At 43.6% G+C, this 17,217-nt stretch overlaps 1 protein-coding gene across 2 annotated transcripts in view; it reads left to right on the top strand.

Moving 5' to 3' along the window:
- Positions 1 to 252: 252 nt before the first annotated feature.
- LOC126108546 (uncharacterized) overlaps positions 253 to 17,217 on the top strand; it is a 122,287-nt gene continuing 105,322 nt past the window's right edge. For both annotated transcript variants that reach the window (XM_049913834.1, XM_049913833.1), the window contains exon 1: positions 253 to 384. In XM_049913834.1, the coding sequence (XP_049769791.1) occupies positions 294 to 384 (91 nt within the window). In that variant the 5' untranslated portion in view covers positions 253 to 293. The remainder of the gene's footprint in view (positions 385 to 17,217) is intronic.

Below are 17,217 nucleotides of genomic sequence, written 5' to 3'. Positions count from 1 at the left end.
TCGAAACATTACATTGTACTGTTCCATTTGTTTCGAAACAGTTACGTGTTTCTGTTTGCCCATCTCTAGTGTGTTGACGTCGTCGCTTCTCCTGGAGCGGAAGCGTCCGACTGCGGCGTCTCGTGTGTGTCGTTTCTTGCCCAGCAGTTGCCTGCCTGCCTGCCGACGCGCCGCGCTGCTAGGGGAAGTCCCGTAGCGGTGGAGGGGGTTCCCCCCCTCCCCGCACGCTGCAGCTCCCTGAGCCGGGCCGGCCGCCGCCCCGCACTTCACTACTCGCACAGCGACGCCTCGCCATGGAGCACCGTCACGGTCACCGCCTGGAGCGCCGCCTGCTCTGCCTGCTGGCCTGCTTCTTCTCCAGCCTGCCTGCGGCCGCCGCGCTGGGTGAGTACCGGCAGAGCCGGCGCTGTCCAGGGCGCTCCGGCCCGCTCGACCCCACCTCTCCAGCTCCAGCCTCGCTGTGTGTCTCGTCTTTCAACAGGTATCTATCAGCCGGGCGCCCTCCGCTTTTCTCTTGTGCTGTCGCTCTTTCTCAATCTGCTGCCAACTAGGCCGGTTTCCAGTGTTATTCCAGGGCCGCACAAGGTGCATGCACCGGTGCATCGCGCAGTGCAGAAGACGGCTGCGCTATGTTCACGGCGGTGCAGACCCCCCACTCCCCGGCTTTCTGCCTCTCACTCCCTTAGCTTGTGTCGCTCGAGCTGCCTGTCTCGACCTGTTTCAAAGCTTCTAGCATGCTGTCTTCGTCACTGCCAAATACTAACGTACACTAGGTGGAGAGCTTAGTTTGGTGTACCGGTACAAAAGAGATTTATATAATAACTGTAATGGTAACAATTTTAAATTTGGTTTCAACACAAACGTATGTTCCTATGTGCTCTTAGTTTTATTTGCAATTATGCTACTAAGATCTGGAACAAGAGATTGGCTGACAGCAATTCTGAGAGAATTTCTTAAATTGCAATTACAAATATTACACTATCAAATTTCTTTGTCAAAGATATTTGATAGTGTAATAGGGACTTTGTCAAATGTCGTCCAATATTTGATCAAATCTAGGGCCTCGCTGTATATTTGATCAAAGAAACCGCTTGTCTTCTGTTCACTGCGATGTGATATGTTACCACATGGAGCGCTAGCATCGCTGCAGCGTTTTGTCGTCTGTAGTGTTTTTATAACCATTGCCGGTAAATACAATTGGTGTGTGCCGACAACTACAAAATTAATAGAGATGTCTGAAGCTGATGAGGCGCTTTACAACGTGAGGCACCCTGAATACAAAAATAGATTAAGAAGATTGGAGACCTGACCTAACCTGACCTAACATAACCCTCTCCTGTAGCAAGGAATGGGAGTGTTATAGTGAGCCTGTCTTCTGAAGATGTAGCAGTTCTTAAGTGAATATTGTGCTTTGTGATATGAGGATACACTTCATTGAGCACATACAGAAATGTATGCTCATCCATTCTTAAGTAATTGATGTACGACTTGACGTCTTCTACTGTAAGCTCACGTAACGAGTTTTGTTGAATGCTTTTATCGTGTCGTCGTAAAACCCACGGCTTCACCCAGATTAGATTAGTTTTTCGTTCCATAGATCCGTGCTGAGGAGAGCCTCGTGGATGTGGAACATGTCGATTTTTTTTAAGCTGAAATAACAATACTAATAGTATGAATAAATACAATACATCATTCGTTTCTATTAAAAAATTCGTCTATGGAGTAGAAGGAGTTAGCCAGTAGTAAGTCTTTCAGGCTCCTTTTAAACTGATCTTTATTTGTAACTAAATTTTTTATGTTTGCTGGCGAATTATTGAAGATGAGTGTTCCTGAGTAGTGGACCCCTTTTTGAACTAAAGTAAATTGGTTGGTTTGTGGGATTAAAGGGACCAGACTGCGATGGTCATCGGTCCCTTTTTCCAAATACTAAAAACACCCACAGAGAATAAAAACGAGTAACAGAATATATCACAGACGCTTTTAAGTCCTTGTGCAGATCATTTTTGTTCCTGGTATTGTATGTATGAACTGAGTTGTTTCTTGGAAAAAGAGATATATTATTTACGACAAATTTCATTAAGAAGTAAATATACTGAGAGGCAGTAGTTAGTATACCCAGTTCTTTGAAGAGGTTTCTGCGGGAGGTCCGTGAATTTACTCCACAAATAATACGTATTACACGCATTTGGACCTTGAAAACTTGTTTGACTTCAAGATTTACCCCAAAATATTATACCATATGACATTATGGAATGAAAGTATGCAAGCTTTTTCATTTTTATGTTTCCTATGTCTGCTAACACTCGAATTGCAAATACAGATTTTTTAAGGCCTTTCTGCAGTTCTGTGGTGTGCTCCTCCCAACTGAATTTATTATCAAGTTGTAATCCCAGGACTTTTAAGACTGTCAACCTCATATTAAGACTGTCAACCTCATATGTATGGTTCCATTTTTTCCCCCACTTCTTTTCCGCATGTGCACACAATGCAATTGGAGTACGTAGAACTGCTGCGGTTAGTAACAAGGTGTTGTCAGCCATCTTGAACTATGACGAAAAATTTGATGACAGTGTAATACCCTAGCGCTACGTCAAAGATCTTTGTCAAATATATTGGACGGAATATTGGATCACATCTTTGATCAAATCTTTGACAAAGAAATTTGATAGTGTAATACCGGCCTTAGTTTGGTGTACCGGTACAAAAGAGATTTATATAATAACTGTAATGGTAACAATTTTAAATTTGGTTTCAACACAAACGTATCTTCCTATGTGCTCTTTATTTTATTTGCAATTATGCTACTAAGATCTGGAACAAGAGATTGGCTGACAGCAATTCTGAGACAATTTCTTAAATTGCAATTAGAAATACTCGCACGCAATCTAGTTTTTGTCAAGACAAAACAGAAAAAAACCCTTCACATACACAAGTGGAACCAAACATAGAAATAATCTTCGCTGCTTCTCTGTGTAACTTGGGAAATTCTTCCTTCGGCAAATTCTGGTAGAATTGTATTTGTATTGTAAAACACATCCTTTCGGTGAGCATCGCTTTGCAAATCAATTAGTTCGAAATGTAAGTCTGAAGGCGCACTTTCAATATCCATCGAAAAAGGTTTCACAAAAACATCGAGAAGTGGCTGCAGGGCTGCAGGTAGGTAACAAAGCCAGTGTTAAGAAATGAAAGTAATGTAAGCCGTTGCTTCGAAGTACTGAAATGCGATAGATTTTAAGAAACATGTAATGTGTACTATTGGTTTTAATGTAATGTTACACTTGCATATGTAACGCAACCTCCTTTATTTAGCTGTATGTCATATACCGGCACATTACCTGGAATCGGTCGTTAAACGCGTATTAAAGGGATTGTAGCACCTCCACGTATTTTTCGTATTTTTCAAAGCGCGCTCCTTCCTGCACAGATGCTGTCAAACAAAAACATAGTACCGTTTCGATTAGAGCGGTTATAAAAATCAGGCTGTTTTAATAAAGGTACAATTTATATCTCGCTTACCTAGTTCAGGAAAGTGTTGCGTATTTTTCTCTGAAAGGTTGTTTTTGAGGAGCTTCAGTTTATACTGGAAAGCGTTTATTTTCCTGATCATATCGCTGATGAGATTGTTTTCTTTTTGGAGTTTCAGACTTGAATCATTTCGGAGAGCCATAATGTCTGCTAAAAATCCTAAATCAGCTACCTATTCAGGGTCGTGAAAAAGTGGCTCCGGACGTCCTTTGCTCTCCAAAAACTGAGCCACAGTGTGGCGCAGTCGAAAAAGTCGGGAAAATCACTTTCCCTCTGCTCAGCCAGCGCACCTTAGCGTGGTAGGGAATATCTGGATACTCCTCTTCAAAGGAAATCAAAAATTCTTTGAATTGACGATGAGTGAGTCCATGAGAACGAATGTATTTCACGATACGCACCACTACCTTCATCACATCTTGGAGACCGGTAACTTTCGCACAAAGAGCCTCTTGCTGTGCAAAACAATGAACGGAAGGTAAATTCGGCATGTAACGTTTTTTTCCGCAGTAGGCCAATACACCCTTTTGCTTTACCGCACATTGCTGGTGCCCTGTCTGTGGTTACGGAAAACAGCTTTTCCCAAGGGAGTCCTATTCCTTCAGCTGCCATTCCAACAGCTGCTAAAATATCCGCCCCTGCAACAGTGTCCTTCAACGAAATCATGTCCAGGAGCTCTTCCGTTACACGTAGGTCGTCGTCCACGCCACGCAAAAATATTGCTAACTGACCAGTGTCGTGGAGTCATCAATCGCGGTGGAGTACGCTGGGAACTTTTTAATTTTGGCTGCCAGTTGTTCATGCAAATTGTCAGCAATGCCGTTGATTCTTCGACGTATTGTCATCCTGGAAAGTGGTATTCAGCTGTACGCGGGAGCTAGTGTGGGATTCATTGCCTCTACTACGTCCAACACAATGTTTTTTTATTAATGGCCCGTCCATACATGGCCTCGCAGCTCTTGCTAAACGTAGAGCAACTTTGTAACCAGCTCTGAGAGTCATTTCTTCACCCTAAAGTAGAGAAAAAAACATGTTAGAAATAATTTATGCGAAAACGAAAACTAAGGAATCTAAACAAATGTTATTTCGTTTCGCGCGACCTTTAACCAAAATATACATGCTAAAGTACTTGCAACAAACATCGTTTGTAGATACAGAATTCTCTTCTGCAAGAGTTTGCAACTTCCGTAATTCTTCCTCTTTGGTATCCCCTGTTATATTGTTATATCACTATACTTTTCTGAATGCAATTTGCTGTAGTGCCTTTCAATAGACGATTTTCTGACACACGTAATTAGTGTATCGCAGATTAGACATTTGGCTTTATCGTCACAACGCACAAAACAGTAGGAGAGTTCCCATTCCGGTTTAAATCGACTTTCGGCAATTTTCCCTTTTTTTGGAGCAGATGGTTCCATTACATCGAGTATAGATTTAAGTGTCAGGAAGTCATTTCTGAAAGTATTTGTATGGAGTGTAGCCATGTATGGAAGTGAAACGTGGACGATAAATAGTTTGGACAAGAAGAGAACAGAAGCTTTCTAAATGTGGTGCTACAGAAGAATGCTGGCTACAGAAGAATGCTGAAGATTAGATGGGTAGATCACATAACTAACGAGGAGGTATTGAATAGGATTGGGGAGAAGAGGAGTTTGTGGCACAACTTGACCAGAAGAAGGGACCTGTTGGTAGGACATGTTCTGAGGCATCAAGGGATCACCAATTTAGTATTGGAGGGCAGCGTGGAGGGTAAAAATCGTAGAGGGAGACCAAGAGATGAAAACACTAAGCAGATTCAGATGATGTAGGTTGCAGTAGGTACTGGGAGATGAAGAAGCTTGCACAGGATAAAGTAGCACGGAGAGCTGCATCAAACCAGTCTCAGGACTGAAGACCACAACAACAACAACAACATGGTTCCATTATTCCGGTAATTGTCTTGCGCCTACGTATTCCAATGTTGACTAAGCCGTCCGGCAGTGCATAGCGCCAGCCTCACTTAGCAAGCCGAGTTGAACCGATGCACTGCGCAGCCCCTCGCCGCACCTCGCTTTGGACGCGCGCGGTTTTCCGCGTTTGCGCCGCCCTGTAATAGTGATCTAGATCTACGTGATTACACTGCAGTTTACAATTAAGCGCCTGGCGGAGGGTTCATCGTACCACATGCAAACTGCTTCTCTACCGCTCCATTCTCGAACAGCGTGCGGGGAAAACAAACGCTTCAATGTGAGTCTGCAGGCTTTCGTGGCCGCTGTCATTGAAGTTAAAAATCTTCTGGGTTATTAGGCCGCGTCACGTTTCTTCTAAAATGTTCGACGTTTCGACTGTCCGCTACTGCTAGAGCGCTGTCCACTTATAAAGGGGGAGTTTTCTGGCGTTCGTCCTGGAGAAGTGACAGTATTGGTAAACGGCAGAAAACTCCTCCTTCATAAGTGGACGCGACAGCGCTCTAGCAGTAGCGGACAGTCGAAACGTCGAACAGTTTAGAAGAAACGTGACGCGGCCTAGTAACCCAGAAGATTTTTAACTTCAAACGCTTCACTCTTTCCGTGCGAGCTCTCTTTATTTTATTACGATGATATTTTCCCCGTATGTTGATATGCGGCAAAAAAAAAATATTATAGCACTCCCAGCAGGAAGTTGGTGTTCGAAACTCCACGAGAGAATCCTGCGGCAGCGAGAAACGCCCTTGTTTTAAATGCTGTACCGTATCCCCCCTGTTTCCCGATAATCCGAAACGAGCTGTGCTTCTCTGAACTTTTCCGATGTCATCCGTCAAACCTACCCAATGCTTCTTGCCCCACACCGCACAGCAGTACTACAGAAGAGGGCAGACAAGCGTCGTGTACGCAGTCTCTCGAGTAGACCTGTTGCATTTTCTAAAATTGGTCGAAAACAGTCTCGCTCTTCAACGACCCGTTTCGCCTTATTTAGCCATCTTCAGGTTATCTACATAGAAAACAGAGAACAAATACATGTATGTACTAATCGCGATCGCGTTGTGCAGACTTGGATAACCTATAAGCACGTATAGACAGGTCAAGTATTGAAAGAGCAAATACCTTAATTTGGTATTTCCTAGAAGAATACTTCAGTCAGTGTAGCCGAAGGGCATCGTCGGATACATGAGGCCAACATCGCCTTCGTTAAACTCAGTAAAAACTATAAACATAAAACAGTAAAATCGTACCTTTTGTAGAGGGACGCGAGAGGCACCGAGATCTGCATAGATATAGAAAAGGTAATGATTTTACTACTTTATATTCATAGTTTTTACTGAGTTTAACGAAGGCGATGTCGGCCTCATATATCCGACGATGACCTTTGGCTACACTGACTGAAGCATTCTTCTAGGAAATACCAAATTAAGGTACTTGCTCTTTCAATACTGGATCTGTCTAAACGTGCTTATAGGTTATCCAAGTCTGCACAACGCGATCGCGATTAGTAAATACATGTATTTGTTCTCTGTTTTCTATGTAGATAACCTGAAGATGCCTAAATAAGGCGAAACGCTTCGTTGATGAATAAAAAACTAAAATTGCAACCGAGACTGTTTTCAACCAATACTGTTAAGCACTGGTTTGCTGTATGGCACATATCAATTGGAAGTATTTTCTAATTGTTAAGTCAATAGGTAGCAGTCTCTCGTTTGCTTTGCCGACAACATTATCTGCGTTGTTGCTCCAGTTTACATTAAGATTGTCCCTGTGATCGTCCTAGTTTAACTTGTTCCTAATCGTAATTCCTAACTATTTACTTGAGTTTAGAGCTTTTACATTTGTGTGATTTATCGTGTAACTGAAGTTCACCGTTTCGGTTTCAGTGTTCGTGTGAATGAGTTCACACTTTTCGTGATTTAGTGTCAACTGCCGCTTTTTGCGCCACACAGATATATTGTCTGTATCATTTTACAATTCGTTTCAATGATCCGATGACATTACATGACGGTACATGTGAGCATATCTAAGAGTGTTACTCAGATTCCGTCCTAAACCGTTTATGCAGATCATGAACAGCAGAGGGCGTGCAACACTTTCCCGGGCAACACCAGCTCTTACTCCTGCATTACTCGACGCCTTTCCTCCTCCAGTCAGTACAAACCGCGGCTTGTCTGCCGCCATTAAGCATTCAGAGCCCTCTTCTTCCAGCCGCACCCTTTTCTTGGGCGACTCATCGTTGCAGACAATCTCTTCGCAGCACGTATGCTGCCAGTGAATATCTTTTCCTCGTTTTAATCGTTTCCAAGAAGTTTCTTTCCTCTCGCATTCCCAGAAGTACTTCTTTATTCCTCATTGAGTGCCGGCCGCGGTGGTCTAGCGGTTCTGGCGCTGCAGTCCGGAACCGCGGGACTGCTACGGTCGCAGGTTCGAATCCTGCGTCGGGCATGGGTGTGTGTGTTGTCCTTAGGTTAGTTAGGTTTAAGTAGTTCTAAGTTCTAGGGGACTTATGACCTAAGATGTTGAGTCCCATAGTGCTCAGAGCAATCTGAATCTGAACCTCATTGAGTCAGTCCAATTCAAGTATTTCGCACAGCAGTCGTGTTTCAAACCTATGGGAGAATTTGTCTCTTTCCTTAACAGCTATAAACGTGACCGTAATTGACTGCCACGTAATAACACGCTGCACGCAAAACTTTTCGTGGTTCTCTTCCTTAGGTGTACCGGAAATCTTTTTCGGTGAAGGCAGCTTTCACCTGTTGCAATGCTCTTTTAAGCGTAGGTACTTTAACGTCCCACATCGATCCTCGAAACAAGCATATGAGTGGTAATCCTTCCCCCGAAATAGCTCCAGAATTCAGGTAATAACTAAATCGTGTATTATATACGTAAGCCGGCCGAGGTGCCCGAGCGGTTCTAGGCGCTTCAGTCCGGAACTGCGCGACCACTGCGGTCGCAGGTTCGAATCCTGCCTCGGGCACGGATGTGTGTGATGTCCTTAGGTTAGTTTATAAATAAATAAATAAATCTTCTGCTACCAGTCACGATTTTTTTCTTTATTTTACTATTCGCACGACTTGTTTCGAGAAATAATTCCCATTTTCAAGTGCGTTTTTTATGTGTGTTAAGCCATTTCTTTTGATGTTGTCAGTGTGTGTGAGTCTGCTTCATTTTGTTGACTTTTACTGTAATACATAAGAAACGCGATTTTTAGTTGGGTATCAATTCTTTCTGTGAGGTTAGTGGCTAAAGTTTGAGAACAATTTGTACTTACAGTTTTCTAATGGTCCATTTGTGTAGAGTCTCACACACACTTAACATCATACACAACTTGTACACTTGAAAATGGGAATTATTTCTCGAAACGCGTCGTGCGAATAGTAAAATAAAGAAAAATCGTGACTGGTAGCAGAAGATTTATTTATTTATAAACAAACCTATTATATCTACAGTCGCAGGCTTTCAAAGACCATTTATAATGGATCAAATCAGGTCCTTAGGTTAGTTACGTTTGAGTAGTTGTAAGTGCTAGGGCACTGATGACCTCAGAAGTCAGATCCCATAGTGCTCAGAGCCATTTGAACCATTTATATACGTAAGTCGTCGACTCGGTAAAACTAGAATCATTCGTATCACATATCGAGTAAAAAAATGGTGCGTTTTCTACACTGAGCCTGTATGTATCGTTAGCCTAGACGAAAGCCGTTTCTAGCTACTCCGGCTTTTCCCCACCAGAAATGCGACAGGAGGCGGTTACAGAGGAGAGACGCGGCGGAGTTGCCTAGTCGAGAGAAGCAGCTGACACTGACCTGGACTGACTGCTGTGCTGGCCGCCCCCGCGCCACGCTCCCCCCCCCCCTCCACCCCCCCTCCCCCCCTCGCCACTCCAGGGCCGTAGTGCCTGTGTTCCGCTTCTCCTTGGCTACACACAGCGGAGGCTCCCACTCAGGGGGTCCTACACGTTATAACTCCAGTGCTGCCGTGTACAGAGCTGCCTGTACACACGCGCAAAGGCCGCCGCCGGGGCTGACAGCCTGACTCAGCCAGTCGCTGACTCACAGCGGCCCAGCACGGAGGACAGGCTGACCGCTGCAGCTCCTGCCGGCCTCGTATACAGCAGGCGTCGCTTAGGCCGGTATTACACTATCAAATTTATTTGTCAAAGATTTGATCAAAGACGTGATCAGATATTCAGTCAAATATATTTGAGAAAGATCTTTGACGTAGCCCTAGAAGGGGTATTACACTGTCAACAAATTTTTCGTCACAGTTCAAGACGGCTGACAACAACTTTTTATTAACCGTAGCAGTTGTACGTACCCCAATTGCATTGTGTGCACATGCGGAAAAGAAGTGGGGGAAAAAATGGAACCATACATACGAGGTTGACAGTCTTAAAAGTCCTGGGATTACAACTTGATAATAAATTCAGTTGGGAGGAGCACACCACAGAACTGCAGAAAGGCCTTAACAAATCTGTATTTGCGATTCGAGTGTTACCAGACATAGGCAACATAAAAATGAAAAAGCTTGCATACTTTGCCTACTTTCATTCCATAATGTCATATGGGATATTATTTTGGGGTAAATCTTGAAGTCAAACAAAAGTTTTCAGAGTCCAAAAGCGTGTAATACGTATTGTTTGTGGAGTAAATTCACGTCCTACAGAAACCTCTTCAAAGAACTGGATATACTAACTACTGCCTCTCAGTATATTTACTTCTTAATGAAATTTGTCGTAAATAATATATCTCTTTTTCCAACAAACAACTCAGTTCGAACATGATCTGCACAACGACTTAAAAGCACTTACTATAGTTCAAAAAGGGGTCCACTACTCAGGAACACTCATCTTCAACAATTTGCCAGGAAACATAAAAAATTTAGTTAGAAATAAAGATCAGTTTAAAAGGAGCCTGAAAAAGTTACTACTAGCCAACTCCTTCTACTCCATTGGCGAAATTTTTAATAGAAACAAATGGTGTATTGTATTTATTCATACTATTAGTATTGTTATTTCAGCTTAAAAAAAATCGACATGTTCCACATCCACGAGGCTCTCCTCAGCACGGATCTATGGAACGAAAAACTAATCTAATCTGGGTGAAGCCGTGGGTTTTACGACGACACGATAAAAGCATTCAACGAAACTTGTTACGTGAGCTTACAGTGGAAGACGTCAAGTCGTACATCAATTACTTAAGAATGGATGAGCATACATTTCTGTATGTGCTCAGTGAAGTGTATCCTCATATCACAAAGCACAATATTCACTTAAGAACTGCTACATCTTCAGAAGACAGGCTCACTATAACACTCCCATTCCTTGCTACAGGAGAGGGTTATGTTAGGTTAGGTCACGTCAGGCCTCCAATCTTCTTAATCTATTTTTGTATTCAGGGTGCCTCACGTTGTAAAGGGCCTCATCAGCTTCAGACATCTCTATTAATTTTGTAGTTGTCGGCACACACCAATTGTATTTACCGGCAATGGTTATAAAAACACTACACACGACAGTACACTGCGGCGATGCTAGCGCTCCATGCGGTAACATGTCACATTGCAGTGAACAGAAGACAAGCGGTTTCTTTGATCAAATATACAGCGAGGCCCTAGATTTGATCAAATATTGGACGACATTTGACAAAGTCCCTATTACACTATCAAATATCTTTGACAAAGATACTGGACAAAGATATTGGACAAAGAAATTTGATAGTGTAATACCGGCCTTAACAACGCACTTTCCTGTGTTCCACCCGTAAGGGGAAACAAGGCATCAAAGGTGTTTTGAATTTATTTATTTTATTTTGCGTATGGCAATACAGCGACAATATTTTATATAAGTACAACAATATGTAAACGAAATGTGTAAAACAAAACGATCTGTAAGTAGTACATGTGTAAAAACCAAGCAATAGCACAAAAGGATAAAGTAGAAACACCCAAGACAAAATAACTACACGTTAAGAGCTTGGCAAGCCTGACTAGAAGCTCATTCATACATTTAAAGCTCAATATCTAGATTGCACAGCCAACCCAAAGCAGAGGGTTTCACCTCAGGGACAGGTGCGGCGTATCTTCTTAAAGGGCATTCCTCAGCAATACGGCGGACGCTCTGTTGTGGTTCTCCACAGTCACAGGCTGCTGAGTCGCACAGGCCCCACCTGTACTCGCATGCATTGCGTCTTACATGGCCCCTTCTGATACGGTTTAATTTAGTCCAGCTGTTTTGAAAATATGTCGCTATTGAAGCCAGGACTGCGGACAGAAGTAAAGGAAGCGTAACAGCATCAGCATTTTCGGAAATTTAACCTCTATGCGGGTGCTTGAACCTTTTTTTCTAAAATAATTCATTAATCGAAGCATTTTTCAAACTACATCTACGAAAACTGACATTTAACTTCTCTGTTACAATTGGAAAAAAAACCACACATGTCTGCATTTTTTGATGTTTCGTCCCTAATGGCGTGAAATAGAACATGAAAATACAGGGTGAGCCAGGAGCGAAGGTGTGATAGTGCTGGCCATAGTGGTTATGAGAAAAACGTCAACGTACAGGGGATACGTGAACACCTGTACTTACTTGGGAACGGCTTATTAATAAGGGGTTGGACGCCCCCTCCCATTTGACCACAGTGCAGCTGCCATTCTTCTTGCCATACAGGCACTAGGATGGCCTTCGGCTGTGCGTCTGAGAAGGACTTTTTTTATTATTCACTGTGGCCCTGAAACGGGCCGTTTGTTGAGAACACTACTTTCAATGATTATATAAAGTACAATCACCGACAATGCGACAATCTTCCAAAGAAGAAGGAGCACTGGCCTTCACCCATAAGTGTACCCTATAGTCGGAATTTATCTTACAACGTCTACGACAAGACAAAGACAAACTCCCATGAGGAAAAAGGTAAGAACCCTCATTAGCAATTATAATCTCAGAAACAGGTATAGTACGGCGAATGCTGCTTTACAAATCACTTGTCAGTGTGGACGGCACCCTTGGTTCTTCGACATCTTCCGGGAAGGGTAAAAAGAACGAAACGAGAGGTGTTTGTAAAACAGCTCAATTCGTTCTAATTCATGGTCCTACTTTATTTTGTGGGGCTAGGTTCAATTTTTCTTTAATGAAGGTATCCTCTTCCTCCAGTTTGGGTAACGGATGGCTGACTGTAGCTTTCGTTGCCTGTAACAATGCAGGTAGAGGAGGTTTGGAATCCTTTGAAAGCAGAGAAATCTTAGCTTACCGTACTATACCTGTTTCTGAGATTATAATTGCTAATGAGGGTTCTTACCTTTTTCCTCATGGGAGTTTGTGTTTGTCTTGTCGTAGACGTTGTAAGATAAATTCCGACTGCAGGGTACACTTATGGGTGAAGGCCAGTGGTCCTTCTTCTTTGGAAGATTGTCGCATTGTCGGTGATTGTACTTTATATAATCATTGAAAGTAGTGTTCTCAACAAACGGCCCTTTTCAGGGCCACAGTGAATAATAAAAAAAGTCCTTATCAGACGGACAGCCGAAGGCCATCCTAGTAAATGGCCTCACGGTAAGTGAGGTCTCCTTCTCAGGGTGAATTGTGTTAGAGCCTCAATAGATGTCGAGCACAGTCTCTGATTGGCTACCTCGCTTTTGGCGCGCGATTCAAATTGGTCTTGAGCCACTCTTCGATGAGAACCTCTTGTAACTCCTGCAGTGACGAGGGAGGCGGAAATTCGCTCCGGAGTCTGCGCTCAAATGCCGCCCCCAAGGGTTCCGTAGTGTTAGGAGTCCGGGGACTGGACCGTGCTGGCCGGGGAAGAGGCTGCAGTCCAGCCGCACGCCCCTCACACCACGACCGTACCGTCCTGGCTGTGTGGGTGGGTGCGTTATCCTCCTGAAGTATGGCATCATTGTTGGGGAACAACATTTGAATCGCGGGGTGCACCTGATCACCTAAAATGTCCACATAGCCGTTGGCTGTAGCACTGCCTTTGAGAGTAATGGTGGGACCAGCAGAGTACCACGATGTGGCCGCCCACACCGTCACACTTCCGTGATTAACTGTTGAGCAGCCAGGAGTGTAGGCTTCTTTCGGCGCTCTCCAGACGTAAACCTAGCCCAACATAGGAAATAACGACAACGTTGACCAGTAGGACCGTATGACGTGTTTCAGCCGTCCAGGATTTATGCTGCTGACACCATGTTTTGCGCTTCTTCGCGTCGGTTGCCGTCACCGACGGTTTCGGTAATGCAGCTCGTTCACGAATATTCGCTTTACGGAATTCTCGGCTGACCGTGTCGACAGATACGGGGTCCCAAAGATGGCTATTGAGCTCTGTAGTCACTTTAGCCGCCGTAATTTTGTGTCGTTTCGACACAATTCGTGTTAGCGTACGGCGATGTCCGTAATTTAGTTTCGATTTGCGCTGTTACGCTGACACGATGACGTCTTTCCGTGTTTCGTGTAGGCTGTCACGACTGTTGGAACAGTTGCTCTCGAAACATTCGATAAGTTGTCTGTCCCGGTTACTGAAGCTCCAGATAACGGAGCCCCCACAGCCTGCCCTCTCTGCGGCTCTGCTGGGTGTTTCACTGCACGTCCACCTCGGCCTCAGAATGCAAATACGAGGGACGTTTGAGAAGGCCGAGCACTGTCCGGGAGATGGCAGCACCGGAGCTTATCGAGGTCACGTTCAGTTAGTGGCATCTTTGGAAAGAACAAACACAAGTTTCAGCCGCATTGGTCAATTTCTTTGTGTTTGGCATTCGTGTGAATGAAAGAACTCGAGTGATTGTCAAAAAATGGACGAAAAAGTATTCCGTGCGGTGATTAAACATTACTTTATGAAAGGCAAAACGCCTCAGGAAACTAAAGATGAGCTTGATAAACATTACGGTGACTCTTCACCTTCGATTAGAACAGTTTATAAGCGGTTTCAAAATTCTCGCAGTGGCCATATGGGCACACGTGATGCTGAACGTTCTGGACGCCCTGTGGGGGTTACGACTCCAGAGATCATCGATAAAGTGCATGATATGGTGACGGATGAGAGAAGAGTTAAGGTGCGTGAGATTGCTAGTGCTGTGGCGTCTCGAATGAACGGGTACGTAATATTTTGCACAAACATTTGGAAACGAAAAAGCTATCCGCAAGACGGGTTCCGCGATTGCTAACGCTTGACCAAAAACGGAATCTCGTGAAGTGTTGCAAGGATGGTTTGCACCCGTTTAGGAAGAATCCACAGGTCTTTAAGCGTCGTTTCGTCACTGTGGATGAAACGTGGATACATTACTGTACTACTGAGACCAAACAACAATCTAAACAATGCGTTACCGAGGGAGAACCTGCACCAAAAAATGCGAAGACCACTCCTTCGGCCTGAAAGGTTATGGTGACAGTCATTTGGAATTCGCAAGGGATAATCATCAACGACTATCTATCAAAGGGTAAAACTATTACAGGTGCACATTATTCATCGTTATCGGACCGTTTGAAATCAGAGCTGCAAGACAATACCGGCGATTGGACAGCAAAAAAAAAGGCCTTCTCCATCACGACAATGCACCAGCACACACCTCAGCAGCTGTGGTCGCAAAATTAATGGAAACAGGATTCCAACTCGTTTCACATCCCCCCTTATTCTCCAGACTTGGCTCCCTCGGACTACTATTTGTTCCCCAATTTGAAGAAACGGCTGGCGGGGCAAAGATTTTATTCAAACGAGCAGGCGATTGCAGCAACAAATACCTATTTTGCAGACTTGGACAGTTCCTATTATTCGGAAGGGATCAACAAATTAGAACAGCGTTGGACGAAGTGGGTAAGTCTAAAAGGAGACTATGTCGAAAAATAAGAAAGGTTTATGACAAATACGTTTTTTATTTTTGCACGGACTTTTCAAACGCCCCTACTCGTCAAACGTGCGCTGACGCCTGGACAGTACTGGACACGCGCAGTCCAGCGCAACCGCCTTGTCGGCCGCCGAACACAGGCGTCCCTTCACCGCCACTGCCTCTCCCCTCTCTCGTTAACAGTTTGCGACGATACTAATGAAAACAGGGGGGGAAGCAGGGCGAGTGTAGGTGACAGAAGATGAAAGAAACACTGTCCTCTAATGTTGAGCAGTGGCAGCTGCCTGTGTCGCCCGTGCGTTGCCTAGCACTGCAGGAGCGCACGCGTGTGAAATGCGAGGCAGACTAGGTTCGTATGAGCAGTTGCCAGCGGGCCCGTGCGCATGCGCAGAGCTGAATTCGCGTATGAGCAGTGCCTTCCTCCCGCTTCTGGCTGCTTGGAGCGTGGCTGTTGGGTGTACGAGCAGTAGCAGCAAGCAGCCAGAAGCTACCCGGAGAAATTTTCCTGGCGCGCCCAAGCTGCCAGATCCGCGCATGCGCAGAGCAAGCTGGGGTACTTCCCCACGTGACCCGTGGCCGTGTCTTCGTTTACAGCTCCCACGTCAAATGAAAACAAAACAGATTTCTGTGGCTGGGAGCCATCATGTGAATTAATATACGTTCTCATAACCATGAAAGACCAAAATAAGTTAGGAATTTCAATTTTCTGATTTTATATTATTTCCACATTATTAGCAATCAACCATTAATGTCTTAATGAAGCTATTTCTCTCCGTTTTATAGAGAAATTTGCTTCAGTTAATTTTTTTTTCCGCTGAGGCAGTTAGTTTAGTTGAAACGAAGTGTTTCATTCTGCGCTGTTGGCTACTTTCAGCCTTGTTCAGTTTAAAGTGCAAATTTTCATCTTCTGGGACGAATTACGTTATACCATAATACCATTATACCATAATAAAGAACCAAACATGAGAATACAGTACTGGACTTCCAAGAAAATTAGTATCACGAGAACCACATGAAACGCTGAATATCAGGTACTTCAGAGTCCATCTGGACATAGAAATGTGCAATTAGAGCGGAATGAAGCATTTTACTATGGTTTATCAAATTCCGATGCTGCTGGAGTAGTCTCTGATGCCCTGTTCCTTTTATGACACTGTAAGATCTCTTAATGCTATATACGTACGAACATACGTAAACATTGGCTTGAAGCTAAGTAGGAAAATTTGCTCAATAGTTTTGAACTAAATATTTTGTTTCAAATATAATGACAGCTGTAGCAGAATTTTATAGATCTGCCTTCTGTGAAAGTGTTTTTCGATCACAAGGCACTTGTCTAGTACTACTTCTGGGTCTGACGTTATTTCTTAATTTGTGTTTACGTCTTAAATTTGTAGAATGCCATTCCATGCTAAATTTTACACTGTCAGCATACCATGTTTTATCGTTTTAACTCCCCACATGGCTTCATATTTATTGCTAGAATAGAATATAAACTGTTAGTTGTACAGTTTCTTTGCCTCACAGACCACCATGTTAATTTTTTCACATTTTGAAATAGTCATGAAATTTATTGTCCTTTATTCCGGTGTAAGCTACACAAGAAACTGTCTCTTTTTTTGTTGCAAGTAATTTGTATTCCATCCTAGTAGCTTCTTGCGGTGCTGTGTAGATGTAAACCAGTTGGAAATGCTACATAACAATATTGCAGAGTACGAATTTTAAAAAAAAATCTGTCAAAGTCACCCCTTAGCAAAATTTAATGGTACTTCGAGCTATGGAGTCTAATTTTGAAATGATATTTTGCCAAGAACTGCTTCCTTATTTGCATCCTTTATCTGTGTGGGATATGATAAAACAATTGCTCTAAGTACAATTCAGTATGTCCTCTCAACGACATGCCGCAGGGCTACACATGGTCACG

This window comes from Schistocerca cancellata, chromosome 11 (genome assembly GCF_023864275.1).
Source record: "Schistocerca cancellata isolate TAMUIC-IGC-003103 chromosome 11, iqSchCanc2.1, whole genome shotgun sequence".
In the NCBI taxonomy this organism is placed as follows: domain Eukaryota; kingdom Metazoa; phylum Arthropoda; class Insecta; order Orthoptera; family Acrididae; genus Schistocerca; species Schistocerca cancellata.
Note: the sequence above shows the minus strand (reverse complement) of the source record. Positions and strands in the feature narration are given on the sequence as shown.